At 44.1% G+C, this 24,203-nt stretch overlaps 4 protein-coding genes across 5 annotated transcripts; all 4 read left to right on the top strand.

Annotated features, from left to right (window-relative positions):
* The first annotated feature begins 825 nt into the window (after positions 1 to 825).
* Positions 826 to 4,370, top strand: LOC100841776 (protein FAM136A). Its single transcript, XM_010239481.3, has 3 exons — positions 826 to 1,088; positions 1,889 to 2,026; positions 3,977 to 4,370. Exons 1-3 carry the CDS (start codon positions 960 to 962, stop codon positions 4,154 to 4,156), a joined length of 447 nt encoding a protein of 148 aa, XP_010237783.1. The 5' UTR covers positions 826 to 959; the 3' UTR covers positions 4,157 to 4,370.
* A 159-nt stretch (positions 4,371 to 4,529) lies between these two features.
* Positions 4,530 to 6,668, top strand: LOC104584572 (pentatricopeptide repeat-containing protein At3g12770). Its single transcript, XM_010239482.3, has one exon. The coding sequence runs from the start codon at positions 4,712 to 4,714 to the stop codon at positions 6,452 to 6,454; it is 1,743 nt and encodes a 580-aa protein (XP_010237784.1). The 5' UTR covers positions 4,530 to 4,711; the 3' UTR covers positions 6,455 to 6,668.
* Positions 6,669 to 6,795: 127 nt separating this feature from the next.
* Positions 6,796 to 9,996, top strand: LOC100821335 (LRR receptor-like serine/threonine-protein kinase GSO1). 2 transcript variants are annotated; one of them, XM_014903196.2, is made up of 2 exons: positions 7,149 to 7,285; positions 7,377 to 9,996. In XM_014903196.2, exon 2 carries the CDS (start codon positions 7,387 to 7,389, stop codon positions 9,949 to 9,951), a length of 2,565 nt encoding a protein of 854 aa, XP_014758682.1. In that variant the 5' UTR covers positions 7,149 to 7,285; positions 7,377 to 7,386; the 3' UTR covers positions 9,952 to 9,996. The 2 variants fall into 2 exon arrangements, with proteins under 2 accessions (XP_003576100.1, XP_014758682.1); XM_003576052.4 differs by having other exon boundaries at positions 6,796 to 9,996.
* Positions 9,997 to 17,039: 7,043 nt separating this feature from the next.
* On the top strand, positions 17,040 to 21,705 carry LOC100821636 (acetolactate synthase small subunit 2, chloroplastic). Its single transcript, XM_003576053.4, has 12 exons — positions 17,040 to 17,309; positions 17,464 to 17,680; positions 17,833 to 17,916; positions 18,334 to 18,402; positions 18,510 to 18,593; positions 18,676 to 18,825; positions 19,528 to 19,614; positions 19,774 to 19,878; positions 19,975 to 20,097; positions 20,171 to 20,323; positions 20,988 to 21,053; positions 21,195 to 21,705. Exons 1-12 carry the CDS (start codon positions 17,107 to 17,109, stop codon positions 21,276 to 21,278), a joined length of 1,425 nt encoding a protein of 474 aa, XP_003576101.1. The 5' UTR covers positions 17,040 to 17,106; the 3' UTR covers positions 21,279 to 21,705.
* The last annotated feature ends 2,498 nt before the right edge of the window (positions 21,706 to 24,203 follow it).

Genomic DNA, 24,203 nt, shown 5'->3' on the forward strand with positions numbered 1-24,203 from the left:
GTTTCCAGATTATCCAATAATACATGGATTATAGGCATACAACCAGAACGTTGTTGCTTTTGTTCATTGGGATAATATATGTTTATGCACTCTAATACTCTGTTCTCTCCCTCATCTGATATGGTTTGTCGTGTTACCTTTTTCAAATTACTTATTATTATACCTTCGGCTCATTTATGTCGTATGACTGTATATTGTTTTTAGCGAATTTCATGGAGAAAAAGCACTGCGCCGAAATGTTTGACGTCACCTTGTACGGGAACGCATAGGGAGTGAACTTTCAATCCCTAGCCTTGCCGCGTGACGGATTAAAGTTTTTACCCCCGAGAACTAAAGTTTTCACCACCGTGGACTAAAACTGTCATCCCCACAGAACTTGAGTTGCCACTGACGCAACAAGTTGCCACTACCACGGAAGTCAAGTTGCGTGCATAACACGATGTTATTGCAACCATGTCTTCCCGATCGAACAATCAGGCCGAACCATGTCTTCCCGATCGAACAATCAGGCCGGACGTTTGCTCTTGTTTACACTATTCGACACAGACTTTACTACTAGATTAAATATCGATAACATGAGGATTGAACCGTGCACGTAAGAGTTATGGATTATGGGTGTATTCAAAACAACATCTTCCTTTCAATACTGACTAAATCATATTAAAACTGTCAAATAAATGTTTTGCTTTTCAGTTTTAATTTTTCTATACATAAAAGTAATATGCTACTCAAACGAATAGTTGAACCCTTGTCGGACAGGATGACATTATTATCCTGTGAATCAAGAAAAAAAAGGTTAGACGACATTAAAATAGGCTGCCGTAGAACCCTAGCTTAGCCATAAACCCTCCCCTCTATTTCTGTCTTCGGTGCTCCTTCCTTCCCCTCCCTCAAGAAAACACAGCCGACAGCCCAACACCCATCCCTTCTCCCCCTTCCTCAAGGCAGAACCAAGCGAGATGGACCACGTAGGCTCCATGGAGGAAAGGATAGTGACGGAGCGGATCCGACGGAAGCTGGAGGAGGTGAACGCTGCCGCTCAGCAGCATCTCGTCGGCGTACAGGACCATGTCAACTTCACGATGCAGGTGAGGCCTTCTTAGAATCCAAATTCGGGTTTCCTCTAGGATGGCCTTCTAGGAACGGAATCCCGATGCCAGTTCTTGGAATCCCGGATTGGGGGCGATTCGCGGATTTGTTGTGTGGAACTTTAGGGATTCTGTTGTTCCTTGTTCTGGTGGGTAATTTTAGGATGGAGGAAGCTAATATTGCGGTAGTCTTGAGATTTGTTGGGTTTTATGAAGGTGATTCCTGTATCCAGTTGCACTGTACTCTGATTTTTAAGTGTTCTAGCTATTCCGGGGATATGATTCTGATACGTAGGTTGCTATGTAATTTGTGGGATATGATTGCGCCTTTTTGTATTATTGCATATATTTTGTGACCGAAGGCTGGAAATTGTGGGTTAGCTGATAGGTATGTAGAAACTTTGGTAATGTGTATTGATTTTTTGTGATATACTCCCTCCATCCCATATTGAGTGTCACTGATTTAGTACAAAGTTTAGTACGGAGTACTAAATCAGTGACACTTATTATGGGACGGAGGGAGTATTTCCAATGTCTGTCCCAATCAGGTAAGTTCGTCAACATTATTTTCATGGTGGGGTTAGGTAAAATTATGGAACTATTTTTTCAAGTGTCTTGATTTCCTATTAACTCTGGAGATATATGATTTACAGTTTTTGTTGAAGCTATTCTGATTATAAGGAGGGGTTCTCATGAAAAGTGCTGATATGCTAGGCACATTTGTAGCAGGGGCATTTACCAACATCTAAACACCAATGCTGATGCTTGTTTCACTTGTTACTTTTCTGAATGATTTTCAGCAAGCCTACTTCAAGTGTGCATATGAATGCTTTGATAGGCGACAAAGTCAAGAGGGGATCAACAACTGCGTAGAGAACTGTAGTGTGCCTGTCCTTTCTGCCAACAATGTTGTTGAGACTGAGATGGCCAAGTTCCAGGTACTTCTGATTTCCTTCGCCTATCATTTATTTTTTCATAGATGTTCAACTAGCTTCTATCATAATTAATAACATGGGATTAGCTTGATTTTTGTTCAGTTCTATATAGTCACATTGGTGTTATTCCTTTGTAAAATTGTAACTGGTGATTCCTGATGTTTGCTGTATCATCTAGTATGTAAATCTTTATAGAAATAAAACTTCAGCTATTCGTGTTGCGTTCTCTAACATTGCTGTGAAAGATGGATAAATTTTACTCCCTCCGTCCCATATTAAGTGCCGAAATATTGCATGTATCTAGACGCTTTTTAGGTATAGATACATCCATATTTGGACAAATTTGAGTCACTTAATATGGTACGGAGGGAGTATTAACCACTTAATTTAGTGAGCTGCGCCAATCCTTCTACATATTGCTTCTTTCGTGTGTTTTGCTGTCAAAGTGGCTAAGGTACCAGTTCATATTTGGTTACCCGAGGCCCATTTAGAGGCACCTATGGCTGGATCCCTCATCTTGGGAACTTATGGATTTTTAAGATTAGTGATGTTTACTCTTGCTTCGCCATAAAACAGTGATGAACCAGTATAATGCACAAGTGAAGTGTTTAGATCACAAGTACGGAGTAGTAGAAGTTCTGTTCAATATTACTATCATCGCCTATCCATCCATTTCATCTCCAAAGAAGAATGATTCCTGAATGGTCAATAAGTGCTACTGCGCCCCACTTGTACTCTCTCTGTGAAGAACATGTCACATTCACTAAGCTTTCTTTAACTGGAGTCACTTGAATCTAGTAGTGGCCACTGGCTATCATGATCACGAATACTTGAGCATTATGTGCATGTATACCTGCATTAGCATGGTGTACCATCTGTTGCTGATATATTTGTACAAATATAAACTACTCCCTCTGATCCTAAATTCTTGACTCAAATTTGCCCAAATATGGATGTATCTATTCTTAAAAAGCGTCTAGATACATGTAATATTTCGACAACAATTTAGGATCGGAGGGAGTAGTTAAAACTGCTTGAATGATCGTTGGGTAATTGCTTGATCATATGTAAGATGGAAACAATGAGCCAACTGCTTCAATTATTGATGGCCTGACATCTTAACACATTCAGATGCTGTATATATTTGTTAGCATAGTTGTCTCTTTGTGTTGGTTAAAATAACAGTATTTCACTTGTACAAATACACAATAGTTAAAACTCTTACAATCATTTGCCCCTCTACTTTATATATTCTGGCTTTATCCCTGAGCTATGTTAGTTGTAACTTCTAAATACAGTTTGAGCTGTTACACAATGGTAGTGGCAATGTCAATTTTGTTGAATACATGATCACCCTTGCAGCTCATCTTGTAAGCCATAATGGGAGAGTGAGAGATGGCCGGCAGTGAGCACTTCATGTTTCATTGGCAGGAAACTCAATGTGTTCCTAAAACATTACACATAATCTGGATCATTGCTTCTAGATTTGTAAAACAGAGCCAGTAGTGGTGTTCAGTTTTCTGGATAATGCTTGTCTCAAGCGTCTGGACCGATATGACACCCCTCTGAAATTCTTTTTAGGTTGACTCTGCAGGGGAAAAAATTGCATGGGGTACTATGGTAATTTATTTTGTAACATAGCATGATTAATATAATGCTTAAATGCAATAATTTTGCATGTGAACTCCGTTCTTCGTGGTTTGTGCATTCTGTTTAAGAGTACATATCTTACTAACTTTTGCATGGGAACAAGCATCAAGCAAGTCTGCAGGGTTACATGCGCCAACATCTAGCTTTCCTAAGTGTATACAGTGAATGACTTGAATAGACATAAGTTATAACGGATATTTGTGGCATTCTACTTCCAGTATTTCTTTTACATGTAACAGGCAGCAGATATCTCACTATTGTCCAGACTTGTCTAAGTCAAGTTTTTCTCCCTTCATCATCCAGGAACGGCTGAATCGATCTTTGATGGTCTGCCAAGACAAGTTTGAAGCAGCAAAGCTCCAGAAGATGAAAACAGATGCAACCCAGGAGCTGGAATCATGCGTGCACAGATCTATTGATGACAGCATCAGGGTCCTGCCCCATGTGGTTGATCAGATCAAGTCCACCCTTAACATGAAGTAGAGGAATCATAACTTGCCTCATCAGAACTACATAGCAGAATCTTCCAAATTGTCCTCTTTAGCTGAATCTATGCAAAGCCCCTGCCAACATTAGTATAACATATTCAATGTGTATGATGCTGAGAATTTTGTCACGAGCACTTTCTGCTGAGAGATTATTCATCTAAATGGTATCTCGATACGAGACTAAAATGTTGGAATGTTGCTCCTGCTTATTCGCATAAATGAATCACCAATCATGTTGTGCCCATTTTTGTTTAAGACCTCTGGTCGATTTCCCGTGACATGAGGCTGCGGCGTGTTCCCGTTTTCGTACTCTAAACAATATAGGATTCTTGCGGAAAAATGAGCGAATGTGGGTCTTGAGAAACCAGTTGACGAGGCTGAATTCAGAACTATTTGGATGATAAGCACTCAAATTTTCCAAATAAATTGAAAATTCGTAGTCAAATCCACTTCTTTGAAATCCTGACTTGGTGTTTTCCTTTCATCCGAAGTATTTCAGCGAACTGAAACCAAGCCCAAGTCTCCAACTTCATAAACCTGAGTTACCCAGATGCCCCTTCCCCTCCGGCCACTGCCCACTACTGCCGCCGCCCTCGTCCACCGCTACAACCGCCTCCTTTCAGCCGCCGGCGTCTCCTCCTCCTCTTCCTCCCTTCGCGCCCTCCTTCCAATCCATGCCCGCGCCGTTGTCCTCGGCATCGCCACCAACCCCGCCTTCGCCACCAGTCTCCTCGCAGTTGCCGCCCCGTGCTCCCTCGCCTACGCCCGCAGGGTGTTCGACGCCGCGCCGCACCGGGACGTCTACATGTGGAACACCCTCCTCCGCGTCCATGCCCACTCCCACGCCGAACCACAATCTTCCGCCCTCTCCCTCTACAAGCGGATGCGCGCCGCGGGCGTCGCGCCGGACCACTACACGTACCCGATCGTGCTCCCGGCGTGCGCGGCGGCGCGCGCCCCGCGGCTTGGGCGGGCCGCGCACGGGGACGCTGTGAGGTTCGCGCTCGCGGGGGACTGCTTCGTGCACAGCGCGCTCATCGCCATGTACTGCCAGGACGGAGATGTCGCCGACGCGGAGCAGGTGTTCTTGGGAACTGCCGGTGCGTCCCGTACGGTCGTCTCATGGACGGCCATGGTGGCCGGCTACGTGCAGAACTGCTTCTTTGGCGAGGCCATAGCGGTGTTCGGTGCCGTGGTTGCCGAGGGCGTGCTTCCAAATGAGATCACTCTGATCAGTTTTCTCCCCTGCTTGCAGGGGCAAGAGTGGCTCACTGCCGGGGAGATGGTTCATGGGTTTGCCCTCAAGCTGCGGTTTGACGCAAATGTGCCGCTGCTGAATGCGCTCGTTGCGATGTATGGGAAGTGCGGGAGTGTCTTGTCGGCAAAAGGGTTGTTTGATGGAATGGCCACACGCACTCTGGTTTCCTGGAACACCATGGTTGCAATGTATGAGCAGAACAGCGATGGGGTTCAGGCCATCAAGTTCTTCCGCAGGATGCTTACTGAGAAGGTGGGGTTCGACTGTGTGACTCTGGTCAGCGTCTTGTCTGCTTGCGCACGATCGGGAGCCCTTGAGACCGGGAAGTGGGTGCACGAGCTTGCTAGGAGTCATGGGCTCGACAATGATGCAAGGATCGGCAATGTTCTTGTGGATATGTATGCAAAATGTGGTGAGATTGCTTACGCAAGGGAGGTTTTTGACAGTTTGCGTGAGCCAGGTGTCGTGTCATGGAGTGCCATGATCAGTGCATACGCCAACCATGGGGAGCATCAAGAAGCTCTCAAGTTATTCTCCCTTATGAAAGGTGAAGGTGTGAAGCCAAATTCCTTCACGGTTACCGCGGTTCTGGTGGCGTGCGGCCACTCAGGCCTCGTCGACGAAGGACTGAAGCATTTCAACAGTATTGCCATGGAGTACCAGATGTCGCCAACTCTTGAGCACTATGCTTGCATGCTTGATATGCTAGGACGTGCTGGAAGACTTGTCGAGGCATATGAAATCATCAGGGGAATGTCTGTGCAGCCAGACAAGTGCGTTTGGGGTGCATTCCTTGGTGGCTGCAGGCTTCACTGCAACCTGGAGCTAGCAGAATTCGTTGCCAATGATCTCTTTCAGTCGGGCTCTAATGATGTCACGTTCTATGTTTTGATGGCAAACATGTACTTTGAAGCTGGAATGCTGGAAGACGCAGAAAGGATGAGGAGGGCCATGAAGGAGATGGAACTCAAGAAGACAGCTGGGCATAGTTCAGTAGTACGTACCAGTACAGAGAGAGGAGGCATCACGAGGTAGCAGAAAGCAGAGTTCTTTTTTTTTTGTGTGTGTGTATACGAGGTAGCAGACTAGATATTTACTCCAACTAATCACCGCCAAACCTCGTGTTTCTGATAAGGCCATTGTACCCGGCACTGTTGGTAACAAGGCCATCGGACCGGCAATGTGGGTACTGTTTGTGGATTCCGCCGTGTGGGGCATTTCTTGGAAAAAAGCTAGCATTGACCAGTCAGCACGTGCCGCCTGCAAGTTCCATGGGAGGGGTCAGTCTACTCTTGAATGGACAAGGACACTTGTTGAAATCAACTCATCCACACTCACACGGCGAACCGTTCTCTCCTTTCGCTCGGTCAGTCGGTTGCTCGGCAGTCGGCACTCCTCGCCGCTAAATGCCGACGCCAGCCGCGGTGTTCGCTGGCCTCCTTGTCCTGCTGCTTACCTCCGGCGCTGCCAATGCTGCCACGGGGCCAGAAACCAAGGCGCTCCTGGCCTGGAAGGCCAGCCTCGGTGACCCCGCCGCGCTGTCCAGCTGGGCCGGCGGCGCCCCGGTCTGCGCCGGGTGGCGCGGGGTATCCTGCGACTTTGCCGGTCGAGTCAACTCGCTCAGGCTCCGGGGCCTCGGGCTCGCCGGTGGGCTGCAGACGCTCGACACTGCAGCGCTACCGGACCTCAGCACGCTCGACCTCAATGGGAACAACCTCGCCGGCGGCATCCCCTCCAACATCTCGCTTCTCCGCTCCCTCTCCTCGCTTGACCTCGGCAGCAACAGCTTTGAAGGTCCCATCCCGCCGCAGCTCGGCGATCTATCCGGCCTCGTCGACCTCCGACTCTACAACAACAACCTCGCCGGTAACATCCCGCATCAGCTCAGCAGGCTCCCCAGGATCGCCCTCTTCGACCTTGGTTCCAACTACCTCACCAACCTGGATAACTATCGTAGGTTCTCGCCGATGCCCACCATTACCTTCCTCTCGCTCTACCTCAACTCCCTCGACGGCAGCTTCCCGGATTTCGTCCTCAAGAGTGGCAACATCACCTACCTCGACCTGTCGCAGAACCTTCAGTCCGGGACGATACCGGACTCGCTGCCCGAGAAGCTTCCCAACCTCATGTACCTGAACTTGTCCACCAATGGCTTCTCTGGCCAGATACCGGCGTCGCTGTCGAAGCTGAGGAAGCTCCAGGACCTGCGGATTGCATCCAACAATCTGACCGGGGGCATCCCAGATTTCCTTGGGTCCATGTCCCAGCTCAGAGCTCTTGAACTCGGCGGCAACACGCTCGGCGGGCAGATCCCGCCAGCTCTTGGCCGGCTCCAGATGCTACAATACCTTGACGTGAAGAACGCGGGGTTGGTTTCCACTATTCCACCGCAGCTGGGCAACCTTGGCAATCTCAGTTTCGCGGACCTGTCCTTGAACAAGCTCACTGGTATCCTGCCGCCGGCGCTTGCTGGGATGCGGAAGATGAGGGAGTTTGGCATATCATATAACTTACTCATTGGCGGGATCCCACATGTACTGTTCACAAGCTGGCCGGAGCTTATGGCATTCGAAGCGCAGGAAAACTCGCTTAGCGGGAAGATTCCGCCAGAGGTCAGCAAGGCAACCAAGCTGGTTATCTTGTATCTGTTCAGCAATAACCTTACCGGTTTTATCCCCGCAGAGCTTGGCGAGCTTGTGAGCCTGAAACAGTTAGACTTGTCTGTGAACTGGCTCACAGGGCAGATACCTAACTCGCTTGGGAAACTCACGGAGCTCACCAGGCTGGCGCTCTTCTTCAATGAATTAACCGGCCCTATCCCAACCGAGATTGGCGACATGACGGCATTGCAAATCTTGGACATCAATAACAACTGTTTGGAAGGCGAGCTGCCTACCACCATTACATCACTCAGGAATCTCCAATACCTCTCCCTCTACAACAACAACTTCAGCGGCACCGTACCGCCTGACCTCGGGAAGGGATTGAGCTTAATCGACGTGAGCTTCGCGAACAACAGCTTCTCTGGCATGCTGCCGCAGAGCCTGTGCAATGGTCTCGCGCTACAGAACTTCACAGCGGACCACAACAACTTCAGCGGCACGCTGCCGCCATGCCTCAAGAATTGTGTGGAGCTGTACCGTGTGCGGCTGGAAGGGAACCACTTCAGTGGTGACATTTCCGAGGTGTTCGGTGTCCACCCCATCTTGCACTTCTTGGATGTCTCCGGGAATCAGCTGACGGGGAAGTTGTCGTCTGATTGGTCACAGTGCGTCAATCTTACATATCTATCCATGAACAACAATCACATATCTGGCAATGTCCATGCAACTTTCTGTGGATTGACCTATCTCCAGTCACTGGATCTATCAAACAACCAATTCACAGGGGAGCTCCCAGGTTGCTGGTGGAAATTAAAAGCTCTGGTATTTATGGATGTGTCCAACAATAGCTTGTCAGGTAACTTCCCTACATCACCAACGAGCTTGGACCTTCCTCTCCAGTCACTTCATCTTGCAAACAATACCTTTGCTGGAGTTTTCCCATCTGTCATTGAGACCTGCAGAATGCTCATCACTCTAGATCTTGGGAACAACATGTTCCTTGGTGACATCCCCTCTTGGATTGGCACAAGTGTTCCTCTTCTAAGAGTTCTGAGCCTCCCATCCAACAACTTTAGTGGTACCATTCCATCCGAGTTATCCCTACTTTCTAATCTGCAAGTACTTGATATGTCCAAGAATAGGTTCACTGGATTCATCCCGGGAACATTAGGTAACCTATCATCCATGAAACAACAAAATAATAATTCCAGAATAGAATCTTCTGAAACGCATAGTCGTGACCCTTCTCAGCTTAAGTTGGTCCAACTGAACCGGATTTCCACTTTTTCTCGGAGGACTATGCCCAGCCCCCCTTCGCCAGTGGATGTGTACCGAGACAGAGTTAACATATTCTGGAAGGGCCGTGAACAAATGTTTCAGAAAACAATCGAGTTAATGACAGGTCTTGATTTATCAAGCAATCTACTTACCGGGGACATCCCTGAGGAGCTATCATACCTTCAAGGTCTCCGGTTCTTGAACTTATCTAGAAATGATCTATCAGGTAGTATTCCAGGAAGAATTGGCAATTTGGAGCTCCTGGAGTTCCTTGACCTCTCATGGAATGAAATCACAGGTGCTATTCCTTCCAGCATTTCAAACTTGCCATCCCTTGGCGTGTTAAATCTCTCTAACAATCGCCTATGGGGCCATATACCCACTGGAAGTCAGCTACAGACACTTGTAGATCCATCAATTTATGGCAACAATCTGGGTCTTTGTGGTTTCCCATTGAGCACTTGTGAACCTACATTGGACGAGGGAACTGAAGTTCACAAAGAACTCGGAGATGTGTGGTTGTGTTACTCTGTAATTCTTGGCATTGTTTTTGGTTTTTGGCTTTGGCTAGGAACTCTGTTCTTCCTTAAGCCATGGAGATTTTCCTTCTGCAATTTTGTCGACCATGTAGCATTTAAGATAATGCAGTAGATGTCTCACGTACGCTAAAGTTTATCATCACATGTAAATCAACAATAGCGTAAGTTATGCCAAGTATTATGTACTCCCTCTGATCCTAAATTGTTGTCGAAATATTACATGTATCTAGATATTTTTTAAGAATAGATACATCCATATTTGGGCAAATTTGAATCAAGAATTTAGGATCTGAGGGAGTATGTTTTTTGTTTTGCAACTATAGCAAATCAGTAAAACAATTGGGTACTCTTTTTTTTCTTCTAGAATATACCTCGGCGGGTATATCATATATTGAAGAAGAAGACCGCGAGCGGTTATAAGCCCAAGGCGGTTTTACACAATTACTCATCCAGAGTCCACCTAAGATTCACAAAGCCAAACACATTGAAAACGCTATCCGCCTTCAGAAGCCCTGCACGCACCCAAGCACTGCTCTCACGCCCTACATCTCTAAGAATCTGCAGTGTGCTTGGGGTGACGCCATCAAAGACCACCGCATTCTGATGCTTCTAGATGGACCAGCAAACAAGAGCGATCGCCGTATTCAGATTCTTCCGCTCCTTTCTGCTGGCCACCTCCAGGCCCGTCCACCAGCCGGCCAGCATGTGTTGAACAGTCGGAACCCATGAAGGCTGGTCCCAATGGCCGAGGACCACAGTCCACACATGTCGTGTCACCACACAACCGAGAAGAATATGGTCAATATCCTCCTTTACCTGATCACATAGGGGACATCTGGCAGGGTGTGGCAGACCGCGACGGCTCAAACGGTTAGCAGTCCAACATCGGTTCTTCATTGCCAACCACAAAAACACCTGACATCGGCTCGGGGCCCTAGAGTCCCAAATCTCAGCCACCCCCGGCATGTCCTCCCTGACGTCGAAGAGCGCCGCATAAGAAGAGGATGCCGAGTACTGTCCGCAACCCTCCCACCTCTATCTGAACCGATCATCCACGTCAGAAAGCTGGACCCCATCCACCATGTCCCACATCAACAAGAACTCCGTGATGGACAGATGGCCAAGGTCAGGATCAATCCTTTGAGCCCATCCCATCTCAGAGAGTCCTTGCTCCACAAAGATCTTCTTAGCACGCGCGGGGAGGGAGCCAAAAAGATTGGGGGCAACCTCACAAAGCGTCGGACCACGCAACCAAGGGTCGGTCCAAAACTTGACCCGGCTACCACGACCCACCACAATAGAAATCGCAGACGCACACAAGTTGGCTGCCAACGGAGGGATTTGAATGTTGAATTCAGCCCACGGCCTACTTTGATCCGTCCTTCTCAGCCATCCCCAACGGGCCTGAAGTGCCAAGTTGAGGAGTCTTAGGTTGGGGATGCCCAGACCGCCAACCTCCCTTGGTGAACAAACCACTTGCCAAGCGACAAGGCAATGACCACCACACACCTCTTTCCTCCCCTTCCAAAGGAAACCGCGGCAAAGCTTCTCAATCGCCTCGATGGTCTTGGCCGGAAGATCCAAGGACATCATGGCGTAGATCGGCATGGCAGTCAAGGTAAACCACACAAGGGCCTCCCCCCAGTCGAGAACAAAGGGGCCGACCACATCTGCAGCCGCTTCTCCACCTTCTCCACTAGGCACATGAGTTGTCGCGCCGACGGTTTTCGCAAGGTGAGGGGCAGCCCCAAGTAAGTACAGGGGAACGGCTCAATCGCGCATCCAAGAATCCGGTTGACCAACGTGCCTTGCTCCTCCGAACAACGAATGAGGTGAGCCGAAGTTTTTGAGAAGTTAACTCTTAAGGCTCGAAGCCTCAGCGAAATCATCCAAAAGAGCCACGCCGTGAGCTCACTCTCGATCGGCCAAAGGAACACCACCGCGTCATCTGCAAAGAATGACGCCCTCTGCGTGAGACCGCGAGAGGCAAGGCGCCAAAAAAGATCCACCTCCTCTGCCTTACGCAACAGCAAGTTAAGCCCATCCATGGCCAAGATGAAAAGCATCGGTGAGAGCGGGTTGCCTTGCCGGAGTCCACGACAATGCATAAGAGCGCCCGGGATGCCATTGACCAAAACTCTAGTCGAAGCGGTCCAAGAAGACCGCTGACCCATCCCAACCACTTGCGCCCAAAACCCAACCACCGGAGCACATCCAAGAGGAAAGCCCAATTGAGCGAGTCGAAGGCCTTTGAAATATCCAATTTGAGCAGAACAAAAGGGCTCCGAAGGGCAAACAACCGTTTAGTCGTGCCTTGAACGAGCATGAAATTGTCATGCAAACAACGACCCCAGACAAAAGCACCTTGGTGAGGGCCCACCAACCTAGGTAGCGCCGGACTCAAACGGTTTGCCAGGACCTTCGACAACAGCTTACCTACAGCGTGAATCAGGCTAATGGGCCTAAAATCACGAATCTCCATCGCTCCCGGCTTCTTGGGAAGGAGGCAAATCAAGGCCTGGTTGACTGCGTCCAAACCCCGGCAATCTAGAGCCGAAAAAGCCCGGAAGCAAACAAGGATATCCACTTTGATGATGCCCCAACATGAAGAGAAGAAACGGCCTGTGAAACCGTCGGGGCCGGGGCACTTGTCCGGCGGCAAGTCCCGTACCACGTGCCAAATTTCAGCCTCCGAGAAGTCGTCGCCAAGGCCCAGTGGGCCAAATCCGGAGCCACCCAAGGCGCCCAGGTCAAGGCCGAAAGCCCTATCCACGCATGTGCCTAGAAGGTTGCCGAAAAAACCATCAGCCACACTCGCCATTTGATCTTGATTTGAGGACCGGACCCCATTAACAACCATAGCCGCGATGAAGTTCTTCCTCCTTCGATGGCCGGTGCTCAAATGGAAAAAACGAGTGTTGGCGTCTCCATCCTTAAGCCACAAGAGCCGAGACCGCTGCCTCGCAATCGTACGCTCCAAAGAAGAGAGTCCCAAGAGTTTACGTTTAAGAAGCGAACGCAGAGCCCACGTTCTGTATCGGAGAGCATCCGCCCTTCCATGGCCACATCGAGGTGGAGAATGACCTCCGTTGCAATCAAAATCTGCAGCTTGACGTTGCCAGTGAACTTGTCACTCCAACTTTTGAGACGACGGGCAACATGTCGCAAACGAAAGGCCACCCTTTGAAAAGGATTCACTAGGTCGCAACCAACCCCATTCTTCCACAACCTGCGAAAAACCAGCTACCTTGGGCCAAAAACACTCGAAATGGAAGCGCCTACTCACACGTTTTTTTTCAAAAAAGGGAAAAGATCCCTGGCCTCTGCATCAATCGATGCACACAGCCAAAGCGCCTACCCACACGTAAGTCTGCCACCAAGTCGAGTAAGAGAGGGGAGTGGTTGGACGTGGCAGTACTCAACGCCGAGAGATAGGCGTTAGGAAGCAAGATCTTCCAGTCCGCGGTGGAAAACACCCGATCAATCTTCTCCAGCGTGGGATCACCCCTCTCATTAGACCACGTGAACCGGCGGCCCGCCAGGTAGAGTTCCTTAAGCTCAAGGTCAGCTAGAAGGCGCCGGAATCTCCCCATCATACCACTGTGAAGCCGGCCACTATTTTTATCCTCGGACTGGGAGATATACCTTTGGGTACTCTAGATACACCTTTGTTATCTGTTGTTAGCTAAAAGATGTACTAGCTCTGTTCCTGAATATAAGATGTTCTATCTTGAGTCCAGCGGCTGTACTACCATCACGTGAATGCTGAGCGGCCAACACGATGTACCAAGTCACGGAGGTTAAAAAGGTAACTTTGTCTTTTTTTTCCTCTAAAAAAACTTAACCCAATCTAAGTGCATGCTCAAGCATAAGGGTTTTTGCTGGCTCCTTGTGGTGGATAGGCTCAATGCTCGTAACATGCTTAAGAGGCGCCATTTCCTGCTGAATTCAGGCTGGAATTGCCTTCTTTGCCAACCTCCTCCGGAAGAAACTCTTGATCATCTGTTCTTCGCTTGCCTTTTTAGTCAGAACTGCTGGGTTGCAATCGGTGTTGTGTGGGATTTGCAGCTCCCTATGCCGGAGAAGTTGCTGGTTGCAGAGGATGCATGGAGACGAGGGCTCTTCTGGAAGAGTTTTATTCTTTCAGCCTGTGCCTATTTGTGTAAGAGAGAAATAAGCACTGATGCTTAAAAATATTCCTCTGACACTTTGTCAAAGAAAACATTGGAGTAGATTCCAGTAAGCATTTATAGACAACAAATGAAACGAGAACGGTGACGAAAGGTGTCTCTGAAACTTTAGAGACGGTTCTTTCTCCACTGTATACTTGCAAGCACTTTAGGACGGCATAGGATCTCCGTTCCAGTACGGTAGCCCACGAACCTTTTACACTTCAGTTTAATTTTCCCTAGGTTTTATTTCCCAAAAGCATATGCATTCCAAAGTTTCTTTTTCTAACCAAAACTCCATCCAACATAGGAATTCAAGTGGGATGGGCTAGTCCCCCCCGCGTCTCGCCAGAAACATCAGACGGGACTGTGGATATCGCCCGCTTCCCGTGAAGGTTCATCCCGTCGGGATAAACGGGTTCGAAGCTTCGGCCCGTTTGTCCCATGAGAACCCGCAACGAATGTTCGATTCACGTCTGAGTCTGACACACATGCTACTAGATGGATTAAAAAGCAAGCTATGCTGCCATAAAAAAAACCATGCTACTAACGCACATAGAAATGCAGTTGGCGCTGTGACAACTCACAGATATTATTTTCCTAAAAAATTTCATAGATATTATAGAGGGATGGAGCTGAGAAGCATGTCAATTTCATCAATCAGTTTTCATAATAGAAAATCAGTTTTCTTGTCAGAAAAATAGAACTGCAGAAGGAAACAGACATAAATATCATTGTCATCTCATAAGGCATACAAGGCAACATTGTAAGGCATTACAAGCAAATCATTGTCAAACTTCATATATCATTACACTATCCACTAGATGTAGTCCTTCTGAAGATTCATCAAGGTTCTATCAATGAAGATAACCACGATTCCATCAACTGGTAGCCCTGACTGCCCTTTTGACCATCCTCTGCAGACTAAAACAAAGCCCAGCAAAGCACAAAGACATTAGCTTAGATCCAAAACTTCATTAGCTTATTGAAACAAAGACATCCAGCTCAGCACTAAGATATCAGCAAACATAATTTATAGTTTGCTTGATGGATGCATATAAACTTGTAATCTTGCCTTGCAAGGCAAAGATGAATTACAAGTAGTTACAAACTTCAGATATTAATTGGTTAAACAATCTCAGATTATATGGAACTCTGGAAGAGGCATCGTTTTGTTTCTCCTTGAGCAAAGATGAAGAGGCAACGTTTTGTTTCTCCTTGAGGCAACTTCAGATATTAATCTCAGATTATAAGAACATTAGCTAACAATAACACCTGCGACATGATCGATGAAAGGAAAGGATTTATAACTGAAGTAGAGAGTAATTACCCACGGTAATTACCTGCAGTTATGGACCAGCATTGAGAATCTCATCATCATCATCCAAATTGTGTGGTATTGTTGTGAGATCAGATACAGCTGAAAACATAACAATGAAAAATAGTATTTATTGAAATAACACAAATTATTATTTAAGGGCATAAAATTTATTGAAATGAGACCTGATGGTCGCATCCAATCCTGCAAGCATATTAGTGCGTCTGCGGTTTTGCTATTCAACCGACTTCGGTAGTCACTTATCACTCTACTCCTACTTCCAATGGAGAATGCAGATTCTGAAGTTACCGTTGAAGCTGGAATTACAAATATGTCTCGCGCCATACGTGAGATAGTAGGATACTTTCTTCTATTGACCATCCATTGCAGAATGTCAATAGGTGTATTTGGACTTATTAGCTCCTCTTTCAGATAGCTATCTAGCTCACTATGCTTAGTGCGATGTCTTTGCTGCTCATCAACATGTTGGCTCCAACTCGTCCATGGATCATTTGTTGGAAACGCTTGTGTCTGCTGCTCATTGCCAATGTTTGAGTCACCATGTTCAGAAGAATATGCATTGAACATGTCTCTGAAAGTCCTCTTCATGTTAGCTAAACATTTGGGTCCTTCCATTTCTAACTCATCCTTCAAGTTGAACTCCAAAAATTTGTACTTACTGGGATACAAATTGTCAAGTATGAACGCCTCCAGTACTTCAGGAAATTTTTTCTTCATTGCATTTGAAGCTTCCTTTCCCGGCATCCATTTAACCTTCCAAATCTCATTGAAATATGTGTTAATTGTAGGATATAGTGAACCAGAAAGTACCACTATAGCATCATTGAAGATCTCTAACAACTTGCAAATTTCTTCAGCAATTTTCCATTGAGCTACCGTGGGTGCACACTTGAATTGTGGATCTTGCAACGTCAATTGATCAAATGCTAATATATATTCGATTGCTATACTTGCCATGAAGTATGTGGAATTCCGTCTAGTACTAACATCCAATGGTATATTCTTCTCACATGTTATCCCAAGCTGTGCCACAATATCATCAAACCTTTGCTTCCTGTGAGACGAGCTCCTCAAGTATCCTACCCATTCCTGGTGGCGTCAATAGCCCCACAACTAATTTTGGAACCTTCTTGCACAATCAGATTAAGAACATGTGCTCCACATCGATGATGCAATAGGTCTCCATTCCCAACCAGCAGTCTCCTCCCAAGCAAATTTGATTCGACATAACTAACATCAAATCGTTTACTGATGCATTATGTAACGTTTTGGTAAAGATCTTATCTTCTATGCTCAATCCTGAATGGTCTTTAACATAACGTTTAGTAGATTGCTTGCGTGCATCATGATGGGTGGCAACGGAAGCAAATTTGATAATCTTCTTTTGCAGTTTTCATGCGTTATCCACAAAATGACAGGTACAATGAAGCGGTAAATCATCCCGTACAAATTCCCATTTAGTAGATGTACAGGCATCCAGTTTCATTGTGTTACTTTTGCAGTGTGAATCATCTGGGAATTCCAACATCCAGTACAAATTTCCGAATTTTCAGCTCTCCCGGCAAAATTCAGTTCCCTGGGCCAGATAAAAGTCCACCGTGCGGCCCGTGTACAATGAAACTGAAAACTTCGTATACGTGATTCGTGAGGCCCGCGGAAAAATCCGCAAGGGCCACATTCTGACACCGTCGAAATTTCGTCTCATCGGGATCGAAACCATCCAACAGCCCCACACACAGTCTCCATTTCTCCTCCGCCAATGGCCGCCGCCGCCGCGCTCGCTTCCCGCCTCGCCGGCGGGGTTGGCACTGGATCCCTCCGCCATCGCCACCACCAGCCGCCGCCTCCTACTGTGGCCGTATCCGCGAGTCCGAGGGCGGGCTCCGTGGCCGTAGCCGCCGCCGCCGCCGCTTCTCCCTCCACCGGTGGCGTCACGCCGGTTCCACCCCGCCCCAGGGGATCGTAAGCGCCTCCGCCCCTTTTGAAGATAGAATTGTCTCTTGTGCCTTTCATTTTTTCCGATAGCATGCTGCTATGCCATCTCAATTTTGAAGTTTTCGCTGGAGTGGGGTTATCTGATTTCGTGATTCTCTTTTTATCGTTTTTAACGTCGTAGGATTGTAAAGCGCCACACACTATCAGTCTTTGTTGGGGATGAGAGTGGGATGATCAATCGAATCGCCGGGGTTTTCGCTAGAAGAGGATACAACATCGAGTCATTGGCTGTTGGGCTGAACAAGGACAAGGCGTTGTTCACGATTGTTGTGTCCGGAACAGAGAAAATACTCAAACAAGTCGTCGAGCAGCTCAACAAACTTGTTAATGTTATACAGGTCAGTATATTTTTCAAATATCCTAAAATCAGAAGAAAACAAAAATCCTAATTAATAGTGATGTGTATCAATCGAATAGCTAGCTCGTTTCAGTTTTCATGCTCGCTCCAATCTGTATCTGATATTCATAGCTTCTATACATGATTAAACAGGTTGACGATTTATCAAAGGAACCACAGGTTGAAAGAGAGTTAATGCTTATAAAACTAAATGTGGAGTCAGATAGGCGACTCGAGGTAAAAGTTTGTACCTGAATTACAACCATACTATCTGGATATTTTAATTTTGTGCATGTGATCCTTGATTTACATATTTCAATTAATGCACACTTACTTACTTCGTCTGCATTCTCTGGATGCCTGTCACGCCTGTTATCTTAAAAGTCATTCAGAGTAAAAATGTCTGGAAAATGGCCAGGACTGAGGATAGTTGCACATTATGTTCACAAATGGCTACCAGATGTTCAAACTGGTAAAATATACTTCATAGTTAGTGCACGTGGAAAGGTAGGGAAAGGATTGCGAGGGAAAAGCAGAAGGGATTAACTCATGGGAGCAGCAAAGGAGAGGCTGCAGCAAGAGACCTAAGTATTGCTTGTGGTCGGGTAGGGTTGGCCCTTGGTTACGTTGCTTATTTTTCACTTTTACATGCAGGTGATGGGTTTGGTTGACATTTTCAGAGCTAAAGTGGTTGATCTTTCAGAGCGTACACTAACTATTGAGGTAAAAGCCTTGTTGTAAGTTATCTTGGGATCACTTGCACTAGCATTTTTATGCTTTTTACTAAAGCAAAGCGTGCTCTCTATTTTTTGGGTAAAATCATGCCAAAGGTAACTGGAGATCCTGGAAAAATGGTGGCTGTACAGAGGAACCTCAGCAAATTTGGGATCAAAGAAATTGCCAGAACTGGCAAGGTTATACTTCATTAGAAAACATTAGGAACATATCCTGCTCTTTGTTCCTGAGTTGATCTGATGGACCTTGTTAATGTAATAGATAGCTTTGCGGCGTGAGAAAATTGGACAAACTGCTCCTTTTTGGAGGTTCTCTGCAGCATCATATCCTGATCTTGAAGTAGTGCCTTCAAAATCTACACTAAGCAATGCAATGAACACAATCAGTAGTAATTTTGAAGAAGCTTCACAGGTAAGAAATGATAATTCTTATCCTTCGTGTGATGTATTCCTGTTCTTACCCTTTATATGATGTATCTCTATTCCCTTGAGCATTGCAATAACATTATTTCGAGATATTTTTACATAGTTTATTGTTTTTTTTAGTTTCTTTTATGCATACAACAAAGACAACATGTGCAATATATAACTATATCTCTTCCAGTTTAATTTCTTACAAAAAAACTATTCTTTTCAACGTTTGTGTTATTGAAGATTTTTCACTGGTTGTTTTGTTAAGATATAATATGCTGAATATCATATATCCTAAATATCAACACTAGCATTTTTCATTCTCAGTTTTGAAGCGCAAAACAGTATTCCTGTTGACACTTTACCAATATTAAACCTTGCAAGTGCACCTTGTTTGTACATTGTGTATTGATGCGATTAGCAAGATTCGCCTATTTGTGCATATTAGTAGGAGAAAAGCAAGACTTAAATTGTTTCTTATGATTTGCAATATAAGCATTATGTCAAAAGTTATTAATATGGATGCTGAATCTCTCAGTATTTGGCTATCTTATAGCGTACGTTCTATCACTGGCTAGAAAATGATCATGAGTACTTTGCTTTGTGTGTCACAAGTTTACTGCAAATACCTTTTGCTACCATTCTCACAATGTTAGTTTGCAGTTCTATAACTTTTTATATATTATTGTGTTCTTATTCCTAGGGTGACGTTTATCCAGTGGAATCTTATGAAAGCATCTCGATGAATCAAATTCTTGATGCTCATTGGGGTGACATGACTGACGGCGATGTAAGTTCTTGCACTCTTATTTTCACTAGAGCTGTATTGCTGAGAAGTAATACAAGTCCCAACTCTATTCCAACAGTATAACTATAGATTTTAATTTGCACTGAACTAGAACTGTAAGTTTAAATACCCATTTTGAAGCGAATGTTTTTCCTTTTTCAGCATACCGGGTTTTGTTCACATACGTTGTCGATCCTTGTGAATGATGTCCCTGGAGTTCTCAACGTTGTAACAGGTGTCTTTTCCAGAAGAGGTTACAATATTCAGGTCGGTTTCCCCCTTATATACCTTATGTTCTATCAAGTAGATCACTGCAGGTTACACGGATGCAGTCCATGCTTACAGTATCTATTACTTTGACAGAGTCTTGCTGTTGGCCCAGCTGAAAAACTAGGCATTTCTCGCATCACCACTGTTGTTCCTGGAAATGATGAATCTATTGCCAAGCTAGTACATCAACTTTACAAGCTCATTGACGTTCATGAGGTCAATCTACTAATGTTTCTGTTTGCACGATTTTTGTACGTAAGGTTAGCTCAAATTCGTCTTGGTTTTTCAGGTCCAAGATCTTACGCATTTACCGTTTGCTGCTAGAGAGTTAATGATCATAAAGGTTGCTGTGAACACTACAGCTCGCAGGGCTATCCTGGATATTGCTGATATTTTCAGGGCCAAAACAGTTGATGTATCAGATCACACAGTAACTCTTCAGGTAATAATTACTTTCTCTTTTCAGTGCACCTACTGGATTTATGATTTTTAGTTTTAGATGCTTTTGTTGTTAGGATAATTTAATAAGCATGAGTCTAGCATTTAACATATTCATTTAACTTGTTTTTGAGCTTCATGTATTCATTTAACTCAGATACAAAAAATGAGCGATGTTGAATTTTAAAATTGTCCAAGTGTCCTGATCTTAGGTTTACTTGATGAAACATATGTACCTGATAAGTAGTTTTATTTTTGAGTACTGACCAATAACTAATTGAGGAGCTTATTTTGATTTAAAGGATTTTTAGAGGATTGTAATTCCTAGGAAAATTCCATATGTGCGTTGCTTGACTTAGGATTGGAATCTATATGATTTTTTTTCCTAATGGTTCATTTGCAGTACATTGCATAGGAATTTTTTTATTAACTTGAAGATCTCGGAAAGATTTCTATATTTTCCTACAGTATAATCAAACTCCCTTTGTTTAAAATTCTCGGGGTATTCAACCCTACGATTCAAGAAAGCATTGAATTGCATCCTACCATTTTCCTGTTCCTGCCGTTTCGGAGTCGTGGGAACCAAATATTTCCTTATCACCCATAGTGGCACGAATTACATTTTATTAATAATTTTCTTAGTAAGCAACATCATTTTTGGCGTGCAGCTTACTGGCGACCTTGATAAAATGGTCGCACTGCAAAGGATGCTTGAGCCCTACGGCATCTGCGAGGTTTGTTTTCAACTTCTACTTAACAAATGTGCAATAATATCCATAATCTGCAAAATCAAGTTTGCGCGAGTTGTGACGCTTGTAATATATTATTGGTAATTGATTCCTTTCTGATTGTATCCTTGGCCATGCGTTTGTCAGATTGCAAGGACTGGCAGGGTTGCGCTGAGCCGTGAGTCAGGAGTCGATTCCAAATACCTCCGTGGGTTTTCCCTTCCTCTGTAGTTCGTCCAGCGGTTGGCACCCTCCATCAGTTTAAAATTGCCGTTCTTCTGGTCTCCTGAAGTTCGTACAGTGTTATTCAGTTTTGTCGGGGCATACAACAACAACACAGGGATCGTAGAGACATTGGATAGGTTCACACTTTTTGAGTTTTTACTTATAGATACCGCAGAGCAAAATGGGGATGTGAAAATCCCATGTGACAACCGAGAGAAGAAACCCCTTCATTTTAGAGTTCCTACAGTGAGAATTTTGGCTTCCTACTTGGAATACTGCGATTAGTTCCAAACCTTTTTGTGAGGTTACAAATCAAAGTGAGACCTATTATCTTTTAGATTAAGAACTACCTCTTTCCGGTTTGTAAAGTGTGCATGGAATGTTATAAAAAAATTATCCACAGATTATTAATTAGACTAGTAATGACCCAAAAGTGATATAATTATACTTGTATTTATTTTTGATTTATCAAATATTATAACTTCTTTACTTAGAAATCAAATATTATTTTTCTAATTGTTTTTCAAACTAGCACAGTGGCCCTCGCAAATGCGAGGGCAACATCCTTAGTGTGTTGAAAATGGTTTCATAGATCTTTATGTCATGCGACTGAAAATGTTGCGATTTTACAACAGATCATAAATTATGATAGAAGAGAATATGACCTTGGATGGCGAAAACATTTTGGGTTGAATTTATTTTGTAGGCAAACGATTATTAATGTCATTTTTGAGATAACATATAAATAACTAACGTGTGTCGATTATATTTAATCGAGCCAACTTGCATTCCGCTTAAAAAAGAAGTGTTTTTGTTTATGAGGAAACCGGAAGCCAAATAGGTACAGAAACCGGAAGCCAAATCGGTACATAGAATTGAACTTTATATTTCGAGCAATCTGGTTTATAGATGTCATTAGAGAACTTTCCTTCTTCATTCTTGGTGATAGAGTTGTACATATTTGAGATACTAGTTCAACTATTTTGTGACAAAAGGACTTCTTTTCTCTATTTTGTACATAAGCCAGAACAAATATACAAAATAGCATTTCAGAAGGAAATTCATGCATATATTCTCTGCACATCTCATGACAAAATTTTGGGTGTCTCGGATGAAATTGTTTTATTCACAACATAGAAGGACCTCCCTTCACATTTCCTTCAAATTGTTCTTTCCTAATACCTTTGAAAAAAAATGTGATTTCACATATAACAAAATTCAGATCAAACCATATTAACTATATATTATGTGGTCCATCACTACTATTGCAAACCTGCTTAACTGGACTATCTATCCAAATAGAAAAGGGGGCTAATCCAAAAACATATATAAGATCTAATGAAGTAAGCTGATGCAAAGGGGACTACCCTCTTTGCTAGATGTGCCTTCCGCTACCTTTGCTTCTTCTAGTAGCTACAATATAAATGTTTTCCTGCAATCAACGGAGTATGCCAAAAAAAACTTTAATTATCTTAGCAGGTACTACCAAAATTTTGTTCCTTTTGATTTTTCACATGTTGATATACAAGGAAACCTAAAATGCCAAATAGTGGCTGCAGTCGCCCTTTGTAAATTTTTAGAAGGCATCTAATTGTTTACTAACTCAAATCATGATCTGTGAAGTGATCAACGTTGTTCGTGTATACGTACAGAGAATTTGCAGGTACATAAGGTTCTTGCAATATTTACCACATGGTGGTGCTGTGCTCGAAGTTTAAACCTGATAAATCGCAATGGTGTAATACATGGAAATAAAGGGACATCTCGGCGAGTGATCATACTGGAATATGTCAAGAATATACACAATTATCTTTAATAGTACCAATATAATGTTCCTTCTTGTTGTTTGACATGGATATGCAAGAAAATCTGGAATACAAAAAAGAATGGCGATGTCTTATAAGTTTTTAATGTAAATCATGGAAGCATTTATCTTTTAGTTTAATTCTACTCTACAAATCCTAAAAATCGATAATAAATACATCTTATTGGTTAACACAAACCATGGACCGGTCAATTGACCTATAAGCTCCCTGTATATAAATGGAATATCTTTGTACATTAAGATCTTGCGATAGTATCCGCATGCTGGGCTTGCGCTTGAATTTCACAATATTTTGTAATGCAAACAAATGGAGATATGGAATTATTGCAAACTTCCAAACTTGATCAAGTGATAAAAGGAGGGACTGGGTAGGAACAATGGGATAACAACAGAAAATTCATTACCTAGGAACAACTGGATAATCATATAGAATTTTTTCGAGACATACATATACTATCTATGACGTTTGGACACAGTAACAACATGCATAATTGCAGAAGCTTTTGCTTACTATAGCATATGTGCCAATAATCTTCAGTGCTTACTCATGTAGGATCCGACCAACCATACCCTGTTTCAAACACGGAAATTTTCCCATGTGTTAAATCGCTCCTCAAAAAGTGTTGTGAAATGAATCTGTGTGTTCTTTTCATTGAATGATGATTATATATATACAAGGGCAAGGGACACCAATATATGCATTGGTGTCCCAAGTTTTGGCACTCGCGTCCCAGTTTTAGGAAAATTGGGACACGAACGATTACAACGTTAACTGCCTAATTAACTACTAATTACTAATAATTAATCCTAATTGATCATAACTAATTATTCTCAACACTCCCCCTTGATCAATTTGCTCCATTGATATGTATATTCTTGAATCATCATGGAATCTTGTAATCTTGTAATTTCCTTCAAAATCCTGTGGGAAAAATATTGAGGAAATAATAGTAATATTGATATGTTATGAAAACTCCCTTTAAAACCCCAATGGAAAAATAAGGAGAAAATGGTATAACATATATTGAATATTGTCTCTTGATAATTCATATCGAATTATGTGAACAATAAATATGCCTTGTATATTATCCACAAAAACCCCGGTG

The sequence above is a fragment of the Brachypodium distachyon genome, chromosome 4 (assembly GCF_000005505.3).
Source record: "Brachypodium distachyon strain Bd21 chromosome 4, Brachypodium_distachyon_v3.0, whole genome shotgun sequence".
In the NCBI taxonomy this organism is placed as follows: Eukaryota; Viridiplantae; Streptophyta; class Magnoliopsida; order Poales; family Poaceae; genus Brachypodium; species Brachypodium distachyon.

What these genes read in the sequence shown, in the direction of transcription:
- LOC100841776 (XM_010239481.3), top strand. Translation starts at nt 960, where the DNA reads ATGGACCACGTAGGCTCCATGGAGGAAAGGATAGTGACGGAGCGGATC. An exon ending in ATGTCAACTTCACGATGCAG is followed by an intron (nt 1,089 to 1,888) that starts GTGAGGCCTTCT and finishes AATGATTTTCAG; the next exon opens with CAAGCCTACTTCAAGTGTGC. An exon ending in CTGAGATGGCCAAGTTCCAG is followed by an intron (nt 2,027 to 3,976) that starts GTACTTCTGATT and finishes TTCATCATCCAG; the next exon opens with GAACGGCTGAATCGATCTTT.
- LOC104584572 (XM_010239482.3), top strand. Translation starts at nt 4,712, where the DNA reads ATGCCCCTTCCCCTCCGGCCACTGCCCACTACTGCCGCCGCCCTCGTC.
- LOC100821335 (XM_003576052.4), top strand. Translation starts at nt 6,826, where the DNA reads ATGCCGACGCCAGCCGCGGTGTTCGCTGGCCTCCTTGTCCTGCTGCTT.
- LOC100821636 (XM_003576053.4), top strand. Translation starts at nt 17,107, where the DNA reads ATGGCCGCCGCCGCCGCGCTCGCTTCCCGCCTCGCCGGCGGGGTTGGC. An exon ending in CCACCCCGCCCCAGGGGATC is followed by an intron (nt 17,310 to 17,463) that starts GTAAGCGCCTCC and finishes TTAACGTCGTAG; the next exon opens with GATTGTAAAGCGCCACACAC. An exon ending in AGCGTACACTAACTATTGAG is followed by an intron (nt 18,403 to 18,509) that starts GTAAAAGCCTTG and finishes ATCATGCCAAAG; the next exon opens with GTAACTGGAGATCCTGGAAA.